The sequence below is a fragment of the Engystomops pustulosus genome, chromosome 6 (assembly GCF_040894005.1).
Source record: "Engystomops pustulosus chromosome 6, aEngPut4.maternal, whole genome shotgun sequence".
NCBI lineage: Eukaryota > Metazoa > Chordata > Amphibia > Anura > Leptodactylidae > Engystomops > Engystomops pustulosus.
In genome coordinates, this window is record NC_092416.1 from 3,305,633 (window position 1) to 3,326,954 (window position 21,322).

At 56.8% G+C, this 21,322-nt stretch overlaps 1 protein-coding gene across 1 annotated transcript in view; it reads left to right on the forward strand.

Moving 5' to 3' along the window:
• TMEM145 (transmembrane protein 145) overlaps nt 1–20,687 on the forward strand; it is a 38,693-nt gene extending 18,006 nt beyond the window's left edge. The window contains exons 2-15 of the mRNA XM_072113772.1: nt 5,892–5,966; nt 6,314–6,391; nt 8,723–8,809; nt 8,972–9,073; nt 9,835–9,919; nt 12,299–12,370; nt 15,519–15,587; nt 15,664–15,744; nt 15,854–15,932; nt 16,197–16,290; nt 16,376–16,548; nt 16,747–16,867; nt 18,162–18,356; nt 18,657–20,687. Coding sequence (XP_071969873.1) covers nt 5,892–5,966; nt 6,314–6,391; nt 8,723–8,809; nt 8,972–9,073; nt 9,835–9,919; nt 12,299–12,370; nt 15,519–15,587; nt 15,664–15,744; nt 15,854–15,932; nt 16,197–16,290; nt 16,376–16,548; nt 16,747–16,867; nt 18,162–18,356; nt 18,657–18,893 — 1,548 coding nt within the window. The 3' untranslated portion in view covers nt 18,894–20,687. The remainder of the gene's footprint in view (nt 1–5,891; nt 5,967–6,313; nt 6,392–8,722; nt 8,810–8,971; nt 9,074–9,834; nt 9,920–12,298; nt 12,371–15,518; nt 15,588–15,663; nt 15,745–15,853; nt 15,933–16,196; nt 16,291–16,375; nt 16,549–16,746; nt 16,868–18,161; nt 18,357–18,656) is intronic.
• The last annotated feature ends 635 nt before the right edge of the window (nt 20,688–21,322 follow it).

The window sequence follows — 21,322 nt, forward strand, 5'->3', positions numbered from 1 at the left end:
GTCACAGAGGGGTCAGAGCGCCCATGCTGACCCCTGACCACTGCTGGCTATGATAGAAAGGTGTCAGGACACAGGACATGGAAGCTCGCTGTGTATGGGGGGTGTAGTCACAGAGGGGTCAGAGCACCCATGCTGACCCCTGACCACTGCTGGCTATGATAGAAAGGTGTCAGGACACACAGGACATGGCAGCTCGCTGTGTATGGGGGGTGCAGTCACAGAGGGGTCAGAGTGCCCATGCTGACCCCTGACCACTGCTGGCTATGATAGAAAGGTGTCAGGACACACAGGACATGGCAGCTCGCTGTGTATGGGGGGTGCAGTCACAGAGGGGTCAGAGTGCCCATGCTGACCCCTGACCATTGCTGGCTATGATAGAAAGGTGTCAGGACACAGGACATGGCAGCTCGCTGTGTATGGGGGGTGTAGTCACAGAGGGGTCAGAGCACCCATGCTGACCCCTGACCACTGCTGGCTATGATAGAAAGGTGTCAGGACACAGGACATGGCAGCTCGCTGTGTATGGGGGGTGTAGTCACAGAGGGGTCAGAGCGCCCATGCTGACCCCTGACCACTGCTGGCTATGATAGAAAGGTGTCAGGACACACAGGACATGGCAGCTCGCTGTGTATGGGGGGTGTAGTCACAGAGAGGTCAGAGCCCCCATGCTGACACCTGACCACTGCTGGCTATGATAGAAAGGTGTCAGGACACACAGGACATGGCAGCTCGCTGTGTATGGGGGGTGTAGTCACAGAGAGGTCAGAGCCCCCATGCTGACACCTGACCACTGCTGGCTATGATAGAAAGGTGTCAGGACACACAGGACATGGCAGCTCGCTGTGTATGGGGGGTGTAGTCACAGAGGGGTCAGAGCACCCATGCTGACCCCTGACCACTGCTGGCTATGATAGAAAGGTATCAGGACACAGGACATGGCAGCTCGCTGTGTATGGGGGGTGCAGTCACAGAGGGGTCAGAGCGCCCATGCTGACCCCTGACCACTGCTGGCTATGATAGAAAGGTGTCAGGACACACAGGACATGGCAGCTCGCTGTGTATGGGGGGTGTAGTCACAGAGGGGTCAGAGCGCCCATGCTGACCCCTGACCACTGCTGGCTATGATAGAAAGGTGTCAGGACACACAGGACATGGCAGCTCGCTGTGTATTGGGGGTTTAGTCCCAGAGGGGTCAGAGCACCCATGCTGACCCCTGACCACTGCTGGCTATGATAGAAAGGTGTCAGGACACAGGACATGGCAGCTCCCTGTGTATGAGGGGTGTAGTCACAGAGGGGTCAGAGCACCCATGCTGACCCCTGACCACTGCTGGCTATGATAGAAAGGTGTCAGGACACACAGGACATGGCAGCTCACTGTGTATGGGGGGTGTAGTCACATTGGGGTCAGAGCGCCCATGCTGACCCCTGACCACTGCTGGCTATGATAGAAAGGTGTCAGGACACAGGACATGGCAGCTCGCTGTGTATGGGGGGTGTAGTCACAGAGGGGTCAGAGCCCCCATGCTGACCCCTGACCACTGCTGGCTATGATAGAAAGGTATCAGGACACACAGGACATGGCAGCTCTCTGTGTATGGGGGGTGTAGTCTTTTGTCTTGAATACAGAAATTTTTGTGTTTTCTTCTCTTTGCTTTTTCTGATTTTTTTTTTTACTTTTCTTTTTGGGATCTTTCCCAGTCATTCATTATTGTCGTCATAGAAACCACCGCGGAGCCTGAACTCGTTTCCTAGCAACTGTTGTTTAGGTTTTCCTTTCCCAAATATGAATAATCCGGGCTCCTTGTCGCTGTCCTACTTACTGTCTCTGGATGTTTGTGGGGCGCGGGTTGGACTTGGGGAGGATTAGAGATGATGCGGAGAGGCTGGAGAACGATGCTGGGAATCCTGATGTCTGGATCCATCAGATGCTTCTGAGTCCAAAGAGGTCATGACCTCACTGACTTACCTCCAGCCCAGCCGTCCTATACATGACCTCACTGACTTACCTCCAGCCCAGCCGTCCTATACATGACCTCACTGACCTACCTCCAGCCCAGCCGTCCTATACATGACCTCACTGACCTACCTCCAGCCCAGCCGTCCTATACATGACCTTACTGACCTACCTCCAGCCCCTCTGTCCTATACATGACCTCACTGACTTACCTCCAGCCCAGCCGTCCTATACATGACCTTACTGACCTACCTCCAGCCCAGCCGTCCTATACATGACCTCACTGACCTACCTCCAGCCCCTCCGTCCTATACATGACCTTACTGACCTACCTGCAGCCCAGCCGTCCTATACATGACCTTACTGACCTACCTCCAGCCCCTCCGTCCTATACATGACCTCACTGACTTACCTCCAGCCCAGCCGTCCTATACATGACCTTACTGACCTACCTCCAGCCCAGCCGTCCTATACATGACCTCACTGACCTACCTCCAGCCCCTCCGTCCTATACATGACCTTACTGACCTACCTCCAGCCCAGCCGTCCTATACATGACCTCACTGACTTACCTCCAGCCCAGCCGTCCTATACATGACCTCACTGACCTACCTCCAGCCCAGCCGTCCTATACATGACCTCACTGACCTACCTGCAGCCCAGCCGTCCTATACATGACCTTACTGACCTACCTCCAGCCCCTCCGTCCTATACATGACCTTACTGACCTACCTCCAGCCCCTCCGTCCTATACATGACCTCACTGACTTACCTCCAGCCCAGCCGTCCTATACATGACCTTACTGACCTACCTCCAGCCCAGCCGTCCTATACATGACCTCACTGACCTACCTCCAGCCCAGCCGTCCTATACATGACCTCACTGACTTACCTCCAGCCCAGCCGTCCTATACATGACCTCACTGACCTACCTCCAGCCCAGCCGTCCTATACATGACCTCACTGACCTACCTCCAGCCCAGCCGTCCTATACATGACCTTACTGACCTACCTCCAGCCCAGCCGTCCTATACATGACCTCACTGACCTACCTGCAGCCCAGCCGTCCTATACATGACCTTACTGACCTACCTCCAGCCCCTCCGTCCTATACATGACCTTACTGACCTACCTCCAGCCCCTCCGTCCTATACATGACCTCACTGACCTACCTCCAGCCCAGCCGTCCTATACATGACCTTACTGACCTACCTCCAGCCCAGCCGTCCTATACATGACCTCACTGACCTACCTCCAGCCCAGCCGTCCTATACATGACCTCACTGACCTACCTCCAGCCCAGCCGTCCTATACATGACCTCATTGACCTACCTCCAGCCCAGCCGTCCTATACATGACCTCACTGACCTACCTCCAGCCCAGCCGTCCTATACATGACCTCACTGACCTACCTCCAGCCCAGCCGTCCTATACATGACCTCACTGACTTACCTCCAGCCCAGCCGTCCTATACATGACCTTACTGACCTACCTCCAGCCCAGCCGTCCTATACATGACCTCACTGACCTACCTCCAGCCCAGCCGTCCTATACATGACCTCACTGACTTACCTCCAGCCCAGCCGTCCTATACATGACCTCACTGACCTACCTCCAGCCCAGCCGTCCTATACATGACCTCACTGACCTACCTCCAGCCCAGCCGTCCTATACATGACCTTACTGACCTACCTCCAGCCCAGCCGTCCTATACATGACCTCACTGACCTACCTGCAGCCCAGCCGTCCTATACATGACCTTACTGACCTACCTCCAGCCCCTCCGTCCTATACATGACCTTACTGACCTACCTCCAGCCCCTCCGTCCTATACATGACCTCACTGACCTACCTCCAGCCCAGCTGTCCTATACATGACCTTACTGACCTACCTCCAGCCCAGCCGTCCTATACATGACCTCACTGACCTACCTCCAGCCCAGCCGTCCTATACATGACCTCACTGACCTACCTCCAGCCCAGCCGTCCTATACATGACCTCATTGACCTACCTCCAGCCCAGCCGTCCTATACATGACCTCACTGACCTACCTCCAGCCCAGCCGTCCTATACATGACCTCACTGACCTACCTCCAGCCCAGCCGTCCTATACATGACCTCACTGACTTACCTCCAGCCCAGCCGTCCTATACATGACCTTACTGACCTACCTCCAGCCCAGCCGTCCTATACATGACCTCATTGACCTACCTCCAGCCCAGCCGTCCTATACATGACCTCACTGACCTACCTCCAGCCCAGCCGTCCTATACATGACCTCACTGACCTACCTCCAGCCCAGCCGTCCTATACATGACCTCACTGACCTACCTCCAGCCCAGTCGTCCTATAGATGACCTGACTGACCTACCTCCAGCCCAGCCGTCCTATACATGACCTCACTGACCTACCTCCAGCCCTCCCCTATACATGACCTCACTGACTACCTCCAGCCCTCTATACATGACCTCACTGACCTACCTCCAGCTACATGACCTCATGACCTACCCTCCAGCTCAGCGTTGATATTCCTATACATGACCTCACTGACCTACCTCCAGAGGATCACTCACCGTGTGATATTCCTATACATGACCTCACTGACCTACCTCCAGCCCAGTCCTATACATGACCTCACTGACCTACCTCCAGCCCTCCTATACATGACCTCACTGACCTACCTCCAGCCCTCCTATACATGACCTCACTGACCTACCTCCAGCCCAGCCGTCCTATACATGACCTCACTGACCTACCTCCAGCCCAGCCGTCCTATACATGACCTCACTGACCTACCTCCAGCCCAGCCGTCCTATACATGACCTCACTGACCTACCTCCAGCCCAGCCGTCCTATACATGACCTCACTGACCTACCTCCAGCCCAGCCGTCCTATACATGACCTCACTGACCTACCTCCAGCCCAGCCGTCCTATACATGACCTCACTGACCTACCTCCAGACCAGCCGTCCTATACATGACCTCACTGACCTACCTCCAGCCCAGCCGTCCTATACATGACCTCACTGACCTACCTCCAGCCCAGCCGTCCTATACATGACCTCACTGACCTACCTCCAGCCCAGCCGTCCTATACATGACCTCACTGACCTACCTCCAGCCCAGCCGTCCTATACATGACCTTACTGACCTACCTCCAGCCCAGCCGTCCTATACATGACCTCACTGACCTACCTCCAGCCCAGCCGTCCTATACATGACCTCACTGACCTACCTCCAGCCCAGCCCTCTTATACATGACCTCACTGACCTACCTCCAGCCCAGCCGTCCTATACCTGACCTCACTGACCTACCTCCAGCCCAGCCGTCCTATACATGACCTTACTGACCTACCTCCAGCCCAGCCGTCCTATACATGACCTCACTGACCTACCTCCAGCCCAGCCGTCCTATACATGACCTTACTGACCTACCTCCAGCCCAGCCGTCCTATACATGACCTCACTGACCTACCTCCAGCCCAGCCGTCCTATACATGACCTTACTGACCTACCTCCAGCCCCTCCGTCCTATACATGACCTCACTGACCTACCTCCAGCCCAGCCGTCCTATACCTGACCTCACTGACCTACCTCCAGCCCAGCCGTCCTATACATGACCTTACTGACCTACCTCCAGCCCAGCCGTCCTATACATGACCTCACTGACCTACCTCCAGCCCAGCCGTCCTATACATGACCTTACTGACCTACCTCCAGCCCAGCCGTCCTATACATGACCTTACTGACCTACCTCCAGCCCAGCCGTCCTATACATGACCTCACTGACCTACCTCCAGCCCAGCCGTCCTATACATGACCTCATGACCTACCTCCAGCCCACCCCAATGTTGATGCTATGGGGGGAGTATTTTACAATCTTTGATCTGGGTGACTTTGGTGACGTGTTCCCTTCTGTCTCTTCTCTCCAGGACTGGGTCTTCCTCACACGATTCTGTTTTCTCTCAGATTTTGGACGTCTTGAGTTTAGATTTAAGTATCCGGAGGTAAGTGACCGAAATAAGAGCTGCCAGCGATCAGGAGACATTAGGAAGGTACCGAAGAACGGCTCCCACATCCCAGGCCAGACCCGTAACAGACCACGAGACGGGAGATAATGGAGACCCCCGAGACGGGAGATGATAGAGACCCCCCCGAGACGGGAGATGATAGACCCCCCCCCCCCCCCCCCCCCCCGAGACGGGAGATAATAGAGACCCCTGATACTGGGGGTGATAGAGACCCCGATACAGGAGTCTGGAGACCCCCAAGACCAGAGGTTATAGAGACCGCTGAGACTGGAGCCCGGGGATGATAGAGACCCCTGATCTGACCCGTCTCCTCCTCTCTGCAGGCCAAGTGCTGCCAGAACATCCTCCTCTACTTCGATGACCCGTCCCAATGGCCGGCCGTGTACAAGAAGGGGAACAAGGTGCGTGTGAGCTGGGCCTGGGGTGGTTCTGTTACTGTAGCAGCAGTGATGACTGGGTCTGGGGGTGGTTCTGTTACTGTAGCAGCAATGATGACTGGGCCTCAGGGTGGTTCTGTTACTGTAGCAGCAGTGATGACTGGGCCTGGGGGTGGTTCTGTTACTGTAGCAGCAGTGATGACTGGGCCTGGGGGTGGTTCTGTTACTGTAGCAGCAATGATGACTGGGCCTCAGGGTGGTTCTGTTACTGTAGCAGCAGTGATGACTGGGCCTGGGGTTGGTTCTGTTACTGTAGCAGCAGTGATGACTGGGCCTCGGGGTGGTTCTGTTACTGTAGCTGCAGTGATGACTGGGCCTGGGGTGGTTCTGTTACTGTAGCAGCAGTGATGACTGGGCCTGGGAGTGGTTCTGTTACAGTAGCAGCAGTGATGACTGGGCCTGGGGGTGGTTCTGTTACTGTAGCAGCAGTGATGACTGGGCCTGGGGGGGTTCTGTTACTGTAGCAGCAGTGATGACTGGGTCTGGGGGTGGTTCTGTTACTGTAGCAGCAGTGATGACTGGGCCTGGGGGTGGTTCTGTTACTGTAGCAGCAGTGATGACTGGGCCTTGGGGGTGGTTCTGTTACTGTAGCAGCAGTGATGACTGGGCCTGGGGGTGGTTCTGTTACTGTAGCAGCAGTAATGACTGGGCCTTGGGGTGGTTCTGTTACTGTAGCAGCAGTGATGACTGGGCCTGGGGGTGGCTCTGTTACTGTAGCAGCAGTAATGACTGGGCCTGGGGGGGTTCTGTTACTGTAGCAGCAGTGATGACTGGGCCTGGGGGTGGTTCTGTTACTGTAGCTGCAGTGATGACTGGGCCTGGGGGTGGTTCTGTTACTGTAGCAGCAGTGATGACTGGGCCTGGGGGTGGTTCTGTTTCTGCAGATGCAGTGATGACTGGGCCTGGGGGTGGTTCTGTTACTGTAGCAGCAGTGATGACTGGGCCTGGGGGGGTTCTGTTACTGTAGCAGCAGTGATGACTGGGTCTGGGGGTGGTTCTGTTACTGTAGCAGCAGTGATGACTGGGCCTGGGGGTGGTTCTGTTACTGTAGCAGCAGTGATGACTGGGCCTTGGGGGTGGTTCTGTTACTGTAGCAGCAGTGATGACTGGGCCTGGGGGTGGTTCTGTTACTGTAGCAGCAGTGATGACTGGGCCTGGGGGGGTTCTGTTACTGTAGCAGCAGTGATGACTGGGCCTGGGGGGGTTCTGTTACTGTAGCAGCAGTGATGACTGGGCCTGGGGGTGGTTCTGTTACTGTAGCAGCAGTGATGACTGGGCCTGGGGGTGGTTCTGTTACTGTAGCAGCAGTGATGACTGGGCCTGGGGGTTGTTCTGTTACTGTAGCAGCAGTGATGACTGGGCCTGGGGGTGGTTCTGTTACTGTAGCAGCAGTGATGACTGGGCCTGGGGGTGGTTCTGTTACTGTAGCAGCAGTGATGACTGGGCCTGGGGGTGGTTCTGTTACTGTAGCAGCAGTGATGACTGGGCCTGGGGGTGGTTCTGTTACTGTAGCAGCAGTGATGACTGGGCCTGGGGGTGGTTCTGTTACTGTAGCAGCAGTGATGACTGGGCCTGGGGGTGGTTCTGTTACTGTAGCAGCAGTGATGACTGGGCCTGGGGGTGGTTCTGTTACTGTAGCAGCAGTGATGACTGGGTCTGGGGGGGTTCTGTTACTGTAGCAGCAGTGATGACTGGGCCTTGGGGGTGGTTCTGTTACTGTAGCAGCAGTGATGACTGGGCCTGGGGGTGGTTCTGTTACTGTAGCAGCAGTGATGACTGGGCCTGGGGGTGGTTCTGTTTCTGTAGCTGCAGTGATGACTGGGCCTGGGGTGGTTCTGTTACTGTAGCAGCAGTGATGACTGGGCCTGGGGTGGTTCTGTTACTGTAGCAGCAGTAATGACTGGGCCTGGGGTGGTTCTGTTACTGTAGCAGCAGTGATGACTGGGCCTGGGGGTGGTTCTGTTACTGTAGCAGCAGTGATGACTGGGCCTGGGGGTGGTTCTGTTACTGTAGCAGCAGTGATGACTGGGTCTGGGGGGGTTCTGTTACTGTAGCAGCAGTGATGACTGGGCCTGGGGGTGGTTCTGTTACTGTAGCAGCAGTGATGACTGGGCCTGGGGGTGGTTCTGTTACTGTAGCAGCAATGATGACTGGGCCTCAGGGTGGTTCTGTTACTGTAGCAGCAGTGATGACTGGGCCTCAGGGTGGTTCTGTTACTGTAGCAGCAATGATGACTGGGCCTCAGGGTGGTTCTGTTACTGTAGCAGCAGTGATGACTGGGCCTCTCCCTCTCAGGACTGTCTAATGAAAGAGTCCGTGATCCGACCCGAGAACAACCAAGTCATCAACCTCACCACGCAGTATGTCTGGTCCGGCTGTCAGGTGAGCCCCATCTCCACCTACAAACCCATTGTCATTCACTGACAGCAAGCGGAGGTCCTGGTAATAGTATTCGGAGGTTGAAGCTTTCTCCATCTCTGTATCCGGCAGATTTTCAGTAATTCGTTCTGTTATAACCCGTCCTGCGCTCCCTTTGCTCTTCAGGTGATAAAGGAGGCGGGGCAGAGCTACCTGAGCTGCAACAGTGGGCGGAGCTTCCGATCTGTCCGTGAGCGATGGTGGTACATAGCACTGAGCAAGTGCGGGGTGAGCGGGGTCCTGCCTTATACCTTGTATTGTGTGTACTGGGCCTCAACCTACAAGACAAAAGATGACAATACATGGGGCCAGGAGAGACGCCCAGAAGCAGGGAGGAAGGGCACAAGGAGGAGGGGCAACAGGGGAAGGGAGGAGGGGCACCAGGGGCAAGGAGGAGGAGCTCCAGGAGCGGGGGCAGGGAGGAGGAGCTCCAGGAGCATGGAGGATGGGCACCAGGGGCAGGGAGGATGGGCACCAGGGGCAGGGAGGATGGGCAACATTGGAAGGGAGGAGGGGCAACAGGGGAAGGGAGGAGGGGCACCAGGGGCAGTGAGGAGGAGCTCCAGGAGCGGGGGCAGGGAGGAGGAGCTCCAGGAGCGTGGGCAGGGAGGAGGAGCTCCAGGAGCGGGGGCAGGGATGAAGAGAACCAGGAGGAGGGGCAAAAGGGGAAGGACAGGGAGGAAGAGAACCAGGAGGAGGGGCAAAAGGGGAAGGGCAGGGAGGAGGAGCCCCAGGAGCGGGGCAGGGATGAAGAGAACCAGGAGGAGGGGCAAAAGGGGAAGGACAGGGAGGAAGAGAACCAGGAGGAGGGGCAAAAGGGGAAGGGCAGGGAGGAGGAGCCCCAGGAGTGGGGGCAGGGAGGAGGAGCCGCAGGAGCGGGGGCAGGGAGGAGGAGTACCAGGAGCGGGGCAGGGAGGCGGAGCACCAGGGCACAATGTTGGTTGATATACAGTAGGTTTAGTCTTCAGGGTGGTCTCTTGTCTCTGCAGGGGGACGGGCTGCAGTTAGAATATGAGATGACGCTGACTAATGGGAAGTCGTTGTGGACCCGGCACTTCTCTGCGGATGAGTTTGGTCAGTACCGGGTCATTGTTCCTTGGCCATAATAATAATAATAATAATAAGACACTTGGCCTCCATTTGATGCAAAAACACAGAAAGTGTAACAATCCAAATCCATGTAACGTTTGGGTCTTTGCTCTGGACCTTCTTCAGACGCGGATTGCAAGGTGCGGAGGAGGAGGAGGAGGAGGAGGAGGATGCTGTGCGGCGAGAGGCAGCGAGTACTGCCGAGGAGAAAAGCGGCTCATCATCATCATCATCATCATCATCTTCATCATCATCATCATCATCATCCTCCTCCTCCGCACCTTGTAATCCGCGTCTGAAGAAGGTCTATAGTAAAGACCCAAACGTTACATGGATTTGGATTGTTACACTTTCTGTGTTTTTGCATCAAACGGAGGCAGTGTTTTATTATTATTATTATACATAGCGGTCTGGTATCCCTCCTGAGCGCACTCTTGCGCACCCAGTGGAGTGACGCGCAGCCCTTTACTATTGTTCCTTGGGCGGCGGTTTAGACAGTCTCACCTAGGTGCAGCGAGCAGTCTGTCCTGTGGGGGGCGCAGCGAGCAGTCTGTCCTGTGGGAGGCGCAGCGAGCGCTCTGTCCTGTGGGGGGCGCAGCGAGCAGTCTGTCCTGTGGGGGGCGCAGCGAGCAGTCTGTCCTGTGGGGGGCGCAGCGAGCAGTCTGTCCTGTGGGGGGCGCAGCGAGCGCTCTGTCCTGTGGGGGGCGCAGCGAGCAGTCTGTGGGGGGCGCAGCGAGCAGTCTGTCCTGTGGGGGGCGCAGCGAGCGCTCTGTCCTGTGGGGGGCGCAGCGAGCAGTCTGTGGGGGGCGCAGCGAGCGCTCTGTCCTGTGGGGGGCGCAGCGAGCAGTCTGTCCTGTGGGAGGCGCAGCGAGCAGTCTGTCCTGTGGGGGGTGCAGCGAGTGCTCTGTCCTGTGGGAGGCGCAGCGAGCAGTCTGTCCTGTGGGAGGTGCAGCGAGCGCTCTGTCCTGTGGGAGGCGCAGCGAGCAGTCTGTGGGGGGCGCAGCGAGCAGTCTGTCCTGTGGGGGGCGCAGCGAGCAGTCTGTCCTGTGGGAGGCGCAGCGAGCAGTCTGTCCTGTGGGGGGCGCAGCGAGCGCTCTGTCCTGTGGGGGGCGCAGCGAGCAGTCTGTCCTGTGGGGGCGCAGCGAGCAGTCTGTGGGGGGCGCAGCGAGCAGTCTGTGGGGGGCGCAGCGAGCAGTCTGTGGGGGGCGCAGCGAGCAGTCTGTCCTGTGGGGGGCGCAGCGAGCAGTCTGTCCTGTGGGGGGCGCAGCGAGCAGTCTGTCCTGTGGGGGGCGCAGCGAGCAGTCTGTCCTGTGGGGGGCGCAGCGAGCAGTCTGTCCTGTGGGGGGCGCAGCGAGCAGTCTGTCCTGTGGGGGGCGCAGCGAGCAGTCTGTCCTGTGGGGGGCGCAGCGAGCAGTCTGTCCTGTGGGGGGCGCAGCGAGCAGTCTGTCCTGTGGGAGGCGCAGCGAGCAGTCTGTCCTGTGGGGGGCGCAGCGAGCAGTCTGTCCTGTGGGGGGCGCAGCGAGCAGTCTGTCCTGTGGGGGGCGCAGCGAGCAGTCTGTGGGGGGCGCAGCGAGCAGTCTGTCCTGTGGGGGGCGCAGCGAGCAGTCTGTGGGGGGCGCAGCGAGCAGTCTGTCCTGTGGGGGGCGCAGCGAGCAGTCTGTCCTGTGGGGGGCGCAGCGAGCGCTCTGTCCTGTGGGGGGCGCAGTGAGCGCTCTGTCCTGTGGGGGGCGCAGCGAGCGCTCTGTCCTGTGGGGGGTGCAGCGAGCGCTCTGTCCTGTGGGGGGCGCAGCGAGCGCTCTGTCCTGTGGGGGGCGCAGCGAGCACTCTGTCCTGTGGGGGCGCAGCGAGCGCTCTGTCCTGTGGGGGGCGCAGCGAGCGCTCTGTCCTGTGGGGGGCGCAGCGAGCAGTCTGTCCTGTGGGGGGCGCAGCGAGCGCTCTGTCCTGTGGGGGGCGCAGCGAGCGCTCTGTCCTGTGGGGGGCGCAGCGAGCGCTCTGTCCTGTGGGGGGCGCAGCGAGCGCTCTGTCCTGTGGGGGGCGCAGCGAGCGCTCTGTCCTGTGGGGGGCGCAGCGAGCAGTCTGTCCTGTGGGGGGCGCAGCGAGCGCTCTGTCCTGTGGGGGGCGCAGCGAGCGCTCTGTCCTGTGGGGGGCGCAGCGAGCAGTCTGTCCTGTGGGGGGGCGCAGCGAGCGCTCTGTCCTCTGGGGGGGCGCAGCGAGCGCTCTGTCCTGTGGGGGGTGCAGCGAGCGCTCTGTCCTGTGGGGGGCGCAGCAAGCGCTCTGTCCTATGGGGGGCGCAGTGAGCAGTCTCTTGAGGGGATCTCTGTGATGTGGTGTCGGGTGTAGCTGATTGTTGTGTGATCTCCGCAGGGATCCTGGAGACGGACATCACCTTCCTCCTCATCTTCATCCTCATCCTCCTTCTCTCCTGTTACTTCGGATGTAAGTATAACATAGGGAGCGGATCCCTGCATCCCCTGCTGATCAGCGGCGCCACCTGCTGCCCACAGTGTGTACTACCAGCAGGACATAGTCACTGCATCCCCTGCTGATCAGCGGCGCCACCTGCTGCCCACAGTGTGTACTACCAGCAGGACATAGTCACTGCATCCCCTGCTGATCAGCGGCGCCACCTGCTGCCCACAGTGTGTACTACCAGCAGGACATAGTCACTGCATCCCCTGCTGATCAGCGGCGCCACCTGCTGCCCACAGTGTGTACTACCAGCAGGACATAGTCACTGCATCCCCTGCTGATCATCGGCGCCACCTGCTGCCCACAGTGTGTACTACCAGCAGGACATAGTCACTGCATCCCCTGCTGATCAGCGGCGCCACCTCCTGCCCACAGTGTGTACTACCAGCAGGACATAGTCACTGCACCCCCTGCTGATCAGCGGTGCCACCTGCTGCCCACAGTGTGTACTACCAGCAGGACATAGTCACTGCACCCCCTGCTGATCAGCGGTGCCACCTGCTTCCCACAGTGTGTACTACCAGCAGGACATAGTCACTGCATCCCCTGCTGATCAGCGGCGCCACCTGCTGCCCACAGTGTGTACTACCAGCAGGACATAGTCACTGCATCCCCTGCTGACCAGCGGTGCCACCTGCTGCCCACAGTGTGTACTACCAGCAGGACATAGTCACTGCATCCCCTGCTGACCAGCGGCGCCACCTGCTGCCCACAGTGTGTACTACCAGCAGGACATAGTCACTGCATCCCCTACTGATCAGCAGCGCCACCTGCTGCCCACAGTGTGTACTACCAGCAGGACAGAGCCACTGCATCCCCTGCTGATCAGCAGCGCCACCTGCTGCCCACAGTGTGTACTACCAGCAGGACATAGTCACTGCATCCCCTGCTGATCAGCGGTGCCACCTACTGCCCACAGTGTGTACTACCAGCAGGACATAGTAACTGCATCCCCTGCTGATCAGCGGCGCCACCTGCTGCCCACAGTGTGTACTACCAGCAGGACATAGTCACTGCATCCCCTGCTGATCAGCGGCGCCACCTGCTGCCCACGGTGTGTACTACCAGCAGGACATAGTCACTGCACCCCCTGCTGATCAGCGGCGCCACCTGCTGCCCACGGTGTGTACTACCAGCAGGACATAGTCACTGCACCCCCTGCTGATCAGCGGTGCCACCTGCTGCCCACGGTGTGTACTACCAGCAGGACATAGTCACTGCTTCCCCTGCTGATCATCGGCACCACCTGCTGCCCACAGTGTGTACTACCAGCAGGACATAGTCACTGCATCCCCTGCTGATCAGCGGCGCCACCTGCTGCCCACAGTGTGTACTACCAGCAGGACATAGTCACTGCATCCCCTGCTGATCAGCGGCGCCACCTGCTGCCCACAGTGTGTACTACCAGCAGGACATAGTCACTGCATCCCCTGCTGATCAGCAGCGCCACCTGCTGCCCACAGTGTGTACTACCAGCAGGACATAGTCACTGCATCCCCTGCTGATCAGCGGCGCCACCTGCTGCCCACAGTGTGTACTACCAGCAGGACATAGTCACTGCATCCCCTGCTGATCAGCGGCGCCACCTGCTGCCCACAGTGTGTACTACCAGCAGGACATAGTCACTGCATCCCCTGCTGATCAGCGGCGCCACCTGCTGCCCACAGTGTGTACTACCAGCAGGACATAGTCACTGCATCCCCTGCTGATCAGCGGCGCCACCTCCTGCCCACAGTGTGTACTACCAGCAGGACATAGTCACTGCATCCCCTGCTGATCAGCGGCGCCACCTCCTGCCCACAGTGTGTACTACCAGCAGGACATAGTCACTGCACCCCCTGCTGATCAGCGGCGCCACCTGCTGCCCACAGTGTGTACTACCAGCAGGACATAGTCACTGCTTCCCCTGCTGATCAGCGGCGCCACCTGCTGCCCACAGTGTGTACTACCAGCAGGACATAGTCACTGCATCCCCTGCTGATCATCGGCGCCACCTCCTGCCCACAGTGTGTACTACCAGCAGGACATAGTCACTGCATCCCCTGCTGATCATCGGCGCCACCTGCTGCCCACAGTGTGTACTACCAGCAGGATATAGTCACTGCTTCCCCTGCTGATCAGCGGCGCCACCTGCTGCCCACAGTGTGTACTACCAGCAGGACATAGTCACTGCATCCCCTGCTGATCATCGGCGCCACCTCCTGCCCACAGTGTGTACTACCAGCAGGACATAGTCACTGCATCCCCTGCTGATCATCGGCGCCACCTGCTGCCCACAGTGTGTACTACCAGCAGGATATAGTCACTGCATCCCCTGCTGATCAGCGGCGCCACCTGCTGCCCACAGTGTGTACTACCAGCAGGACATAGTCACTGCATCCCCTGCTGATCAGCGGCGCCACCTGCTGCCCACAGTGTGTACTACCAGCAGGACATAGTCACTGCATCCCCTGCTGATCAGCGGCGCCACCTGCTGCCCACAGTGTGTACTACCAGCAGGACATAGTCACTGCATCCCCTGCTGATCATCAGCGCCACCTCCTGCCCACAGTGTGTACTACCAGCAGGACATAGTCACTGCATCCCCTGCTGATCATCGGCGCCACCTGCTGCCCACAGTGTGTACTACCAGCAGGACATAGTAACTGCATCCCCTGCTGACCAGCGGCACCACCTGCTGCCCACAGTGTGTACTACCAGCAGGACATAGTCACTGCATCCCCTGCTGACCAGCGGTGCCACCTGCTGCCCACAGTGTGTACTACCAGCAGGACATAGTCACTGCATCCCCTGCTGATCATCGGCGCCACCTGCTGCCCACAGTGTGTACTACGAGCAGGACATAGTCACTGCTTCCCCTGCTGATCAGCGGCGCCACCTGCTGCCCACAGTGTGTACTACCAGCAGGACAGAGCCACTGCATCCCCTGCTGATCAGCGGCGCCACCTGCTGCCCACAGTGTGTACTACCAGCAGGACATAGTCACTGCATCCCCTGCTGATCAGCGGCGCCACCTGCTGGTAGTGCTGTCCTGAGCAGGAATACCCGGCTGCAGTGACTGGATCGCCATGTTCTAGGGTTTCTGCCCCTTATTTTTGGATCTTTGCCCCCACAGACATCCTCCGGGGGCGGCAGCTCCTGCACACCACATACAAGATGTTTATGGCGGCGGCCGGGGTGGAAGGTAAGTCCCCATGAGATATATATGATGCGTGTCTGTGAGCGGGGGGCTCTTGTGATAACGTCTGCTCTCCCCCCAGTGCTCAGCCTGGTCTTCTTCTGTATATACTGGGGACAATACGCACAGGACGGAGTGGGGAGCCCCAGCATTAAAGTGCTAGGTGCGTATATAGGACAGCGGGGACCCCCCCCCAGGAGATCTCACGACCTGTCACGTTCATCCTGGATGCTCTCGCTGTGCCACTGCTGACTTCCGCTCCTCTGTTTCAGCCAAGCTGCTCTTCTCGGCCAGTTTCCTCATCTTCTTGCTGATGCTGATTCTGCTGGGGAAAGGATTCACAGTGACCAGGTGAGGAGGAGCCGGTGTCTGCTGTATTATATGTATCAGCAGACACCTCCTCCCGGATCTCTGCTGAGCGTGAGCGCTGACACACTGTAACGAGTCCCCTGCGTGGCGCTGACACGCTGTAACGAGTCCCCCGCGTGGCGCTGACACACTGTAACGAGTCCCCCGCGTGGCGCTGACACACTGTAACAAATCCCCCGCGTGGCGCTGACACACTGTAACGAGTCCCCCGCGTGGCGCTGACCTTGTGTTGGGCTCTCGTTGCAGAGGACGTATCAGTCACCTGGGCTCCATCAAGCTGTCGGTCTACATGACGCTGTACACGGTGACGCACACGGTGCTGTTCATACACGAGGCGCAGGTAAGGGGGAGATAAAACCATACAGAAGACCCCCGCGTCCCCCCAGATCTTCTTGTCTTCTCACACCAGTGTCCTCCTCTTGCAGTTTTTTGACCCCGCTCAGGTCCTGTACACGTACGAGTCTCCGGCGGGATACGGGAACATCGCCCTCCAGTTTCTGGCCTACATTTGGTTCTGTTACGCCGTCCTAGTGACGCTGAAGCATTTCCCGGAGAAGCAGGCCTTCTACGTCCCCTTCTTTGCAGCGTATACACTCTGGTGAGTATAGGGGGACCCTAGGGTGCACCCCTATAATATGTGCAGTCATAAAGTTCCATTATTCTCTTCCCTGAAGGAGAATATGGAGAGAAGGATGATGACACGGTCATACAAGAGGGAGGCGTCATAGAAAGGGGGAGGAGCTAGCAGGGGCTATCCATCGCTATCCTGACGTTCCATGCGTGTGCTTCTCCTCAGGTTCTTCGCGGTGCCCGTCATGGCTCTGATCGCTAATTTCGGGATTCCTAAATGGGCTCGGGAAAAGATTGTCAACGGGATCCAGCTGGGAATACACCTGTATGCACACGCTGTGTTCCTGGTGAGTAGGGGTTAATATGGGTAAGAGAGTCAATATTACCGCTGCTACTGCCCCCTGGTGGCCACCTAGCAGTCCCAGTGCTAGTGATGGCAGCGATGTTACACTACAACACCGGGAGGGTGCGGTGTATTACAACTCAGTTTTATCTGGCATAAAGGTGTCAAAAATCTGGAGAACAGGTCCTGTTATATGTCCAGTGCGAAGCTCCCTGCAGTCTCGGCTCTGCGTGAAGCTCTCTGCAGTCTCGGCTCTGCGTGAAGCTCTCTGCAGTCTCGGCTCTGCGTGAAGCTCCCTGCAGTCTCGGCTCTGCGTGAAGCTCTCTGCAGTCTTGGCTCTGCGTGAAGCTCTCTGCAGTCTCGGCTCTGCGTGAAGCTCCCTGCAGTCTCGGCTCTGCGTGAAGCTCTCTGCAGTCTCTGCTCTGCGTGAAGCTCTCTGCAGTCTCGGCTCTGCGTGAAGCTCCCTGCCGTCTCTGCTCTGCGTGAAGCTCCCTGCCGTCTCTGCTCTGCGTGCAGCTCCCTGCCGTCTCTGCTCTGCGTGCAGCTCCCTGCCGTCTCTGCTCTGCGTGCAGCTCCCTGCCGTCTCTGCTCTGCGTGCAGCTCCCTGCCGTCTCTGCTCTGCGTGCAGCTCCCTGCCGTCTCTGCTCTGCGTGCAGCTCCCTGCCGTCTCTGCTCTGCGTGCAGCTCCCTGCCGTCTCTGCTCTGCGTGCAGCTCCCTGCCGTCTCTGCTCTGCGTGCAGCTCCCTGCCGTCTCTGCTCTGCGTGCAGCTCCCTGCCGTCTCTGCTCTGCGTGCAGCTCCCTGCCGTCTCTGCTCTGCGTGCAGCTCCCTGTCGTCTCTGCTCTGCGTGCAGCTCCCTGCCGTCTCTGCTCTGCGTGCAGCTCCCTGCCGTCTCTGCTCTGCGTGCAGCTCCCTGCCGTCTCTGCTCTGCGTGCAGCTCCCTGCCGTCTCTGCTCTGCGTGCAGCTCCCTGCCGTCTCTGCTCTGCGTGCAGCTCCCTGCCGTCTCTGCTCTGCGTGCAGCTCCCTGCCGTCTCTGCTTTGCGTGCAGCTCCCTGCCGTCTCTGCTTTGCGTGCAGCTCCCTGCCGTCTCTGCTCTGCGTGCAGCTCCCTGCCGTCTATGCTGTGCTCTGCTCCTGAGCGCTGCTCTTCCACAGACTCACACTTCTTAATAGTCCACAAGGGACTTCCCCAGATTTACTCCCTATGACAACAAAACCTAAGGAAGAATTTGTAGGCAGGGAGTCCCAAGACTCTTCATATTCTATGGATTTTTCTTAATATTTCTCCTCCCCTTTTAGATAATCACAAGGCCCTCTGCAGCCAATAAGAACTTCCCGTACCATGTGCGCACCTCCCAGATCGGGATCATGGAGCAGAGCACAGAGAAGTTTCCGCATCACGTCTACGGGAACATCACATTCATCAGCGACTCCGTTCCCAATGTCACTGAGCTCTTCTCTATCCCCAGCAGTAATGGCAGCAGCGGCGGCATGGTGGGTCCTCACAACGTGTCTCTTCTGTGATTTAGGATTGGATTGTCCGGTTTCATCTTAGTGGGATGATTGCACCTAGGGATCCTACGATTCTCTGGTGGTCCAGTCCAAGCAAAACGGCCAATGGCCTCCTAGAAATGATCAGGCCTGGCCACGCACATGTGAAGCTCTGAACATTAAAGTGGTGCTGAGGATCTAATGAGCGCAGTGCCATACATAGTATAGTGGCCGTGTCTGGTATTGCAACTTATGCCATTGATTTGCAATTTTCATTAACTTTCTCTTGTTCTATCGTCTTAGATCACCAAACCGGCTCCGTACCCTGTGACCCTGGGCCAGTGCTATTCACAGCTGACCTCCGACCCCCATCAGGTTATCAGCCCCCCATCACTGAACGGAGCTCCTGGAAACCAGAAAGTGCCAGTCGGAGAGACACAACTTGGAAGTTTCCAACAACTTCACGCCCCCCAGATTCATCATCAGAACGGATTCCCGGAATACTTCAGTATACGCTCAGCCGGCCCTCAGCCAATATAGGCCCCAGCGGGAGGTGACTGCAGCCCTTGCTGAGCTGCCATGGGCCACGGGAACCTCCTGAGCCGCATAGTACCATAGGGATGCAATCCTGAGCCACAGACCACGGTGTGAACGAGTGCGAGTGCTCAGCTGAGTGTGTGAATGTGTACATATCCGCCTGTAAATATGTCCATACTTCTCTCCGTATGTTGCTGTGTGCATGTACATAGATATACAGGATAACTCATAGTTATTATGTGCCTACGTATGTTGCTATGTGCCTCTGCCTCGGATGTCGCCTTTCACATTTTCATAATCTCTGCACTTTACAGAAATCGATGGCTTTCAGGTCAATGCGGTTCATTTGTATTTTACAACCATTTTCCATGTTTCCGTTTCTCCGATTTCCTTCACTCCTTGTTCTTGTCCTTCATCTCGAGGTAACTGTTTGTTTTTTTTTATAATTTGAGGTTTCCGTAACGGGGACCCACTAGGTCACTCGACCAGTTTTACTTGGGGCCAATCCTAAGGGCGTTAGGGCTCCTGGGATCTGGACTGCAGCTGACACAAGAATAGTCCTGGTACTGGTGGTGGCTGGTCCGGGGAGAGACTGGTGCAGTGGTCCATTGGATCTCATAGCTGGTGCAGCACAGGACGTGGGTCTAGTGGTAGAGAAGGATCCAGGCGCCGGTGGGTCCAGAGCGGCTCATCGGGGAATGTATTGTGCCGGCTCTGTTGTCTTATGTACTTTTCAGTTTTCTGGCTCCATCCTGTTCTCCATTATCCTCATGTTTCTTCCTTCTACACGGACCTGGTAGGTTTTCCATCTTCAGTCGCCTCTCCTCTACATCTGCTTCTCACCTTTGCACATGTTTCATTCGTTGTGTTGAGCCTTGTTTTTGCCTTTCTTAGTTTTTTTTGTTGCTTTTTTCATTTCCTTGTGCTTAGGCCTTTGGATATTTTGATGCTGAATGTTTTTTCTAGACCGTTGTTTCCAGTGTAATGAGGCAGTGAGGACGTGGAGTGTATGGAGGGTTATAGAGCACATATAAGATACGGACATAGCTGCGGGGGTACTGTCACTCACCATGAGGCATCTGTGTCCCCATGCCAATATCTCATGGAGTTTTGCTTATTTTTCTAGCGAAATAAAATCCCCTACAAGTGTTGAGATTGTATGACTAGAGGCCGGTGTACCCCCTGTAAATATAAGTAACAGCTCCGGATTGTTATGGCCAAAGCTAACCTAACAAAACCGCACTAACAGGACCCAGCACCTACAGAGAGTCTAACACTGGCGTCTAACCCTTAATGACTGACAGTCGGTGTAGAGTGGAGGCAGCCATATATTTGTCAGGCCTTGGAGTTACACTAAGAGGACCTCTCACCTCCTCCAATTTTTGCAAACCTTCATCAACCGATTCTGGTGTATTTGGAATTTTTGCAGCAGCCTAAACCGTTCCCTACTCAATGCAGCTGTCAGGTAGGCGGTGCCAAACTATCCACTCCAGCATAATCCCACCCACCTGACAGTAGATCTGTTAATTAGCATCTTGGTGGTCAATACTAATGGTTCAAGAATGCTGGGAGGTATAGAAAGAGCTCCAGCTGCATTGGGGTCAGTGCGTAGAGTAGCGAGAGGTCGTCTGGTAAATGTCATGAAACGTACAGGTGTCAGGTCCACTCTGCCCCGGTACTAATTATATTCTATATAAGGTGACCCTTCACCCGGGCAGAACCTGTCAGCACATGCTGCACACAGAGCGACAAAGGTGTTAAATGAATTGCATAATAAATCTCATTTTGTATTACAAATGGTTTCTTCTTTCTTCGTTGATATCAGTGAAGCGCTGAGAAGCCTCCCGAGTGGTGGCCAAGCTATCGTAGTCTCCTAAGCAGGAATTCTGGTACAGTACATAATACTCAGTGGTGTAAAACCTGTGGCTCTAGGTCCTCAAATGACCGGCAGTGTCACGTGTAGAGCCCACTCACATGTAGCTTCCAATATATAGTAGTAGGAGGAGGCTCCATACCCCTGGCTGGGCCTACTGAATAGTGTGAGTAGTCACAGCAGAAGCAACTACAGAAGTAAATCCGTGGACAATAGCTAAAAGGAAACCTCATACACATGAAAGAATCTTCTGCTTGTCATTTATCGTTGCAGGGTGAAGCTCACATTAAAGTGTTGTTTCTATTAATGTTTGATGGCAGGGCTATGACTGGTGGGATGTAGGACCACAAGTGCCCCTTAGCTGCCTGGTACTGATGACTTCTGGCATTGGCTGGTCCTTTCAGGTTGTGACAGTGGCCTCATGTGCATACTGCCCGTGGTCTCTCCACAGATCGCCAGCACAATTCTCCACGGTTATTAGTAAGATCCTACATGAAGTTATCCTTGACCATCTCTCTCTTCATACTCAGTTGGACTATACAGAGCTTTGGGACGCTGC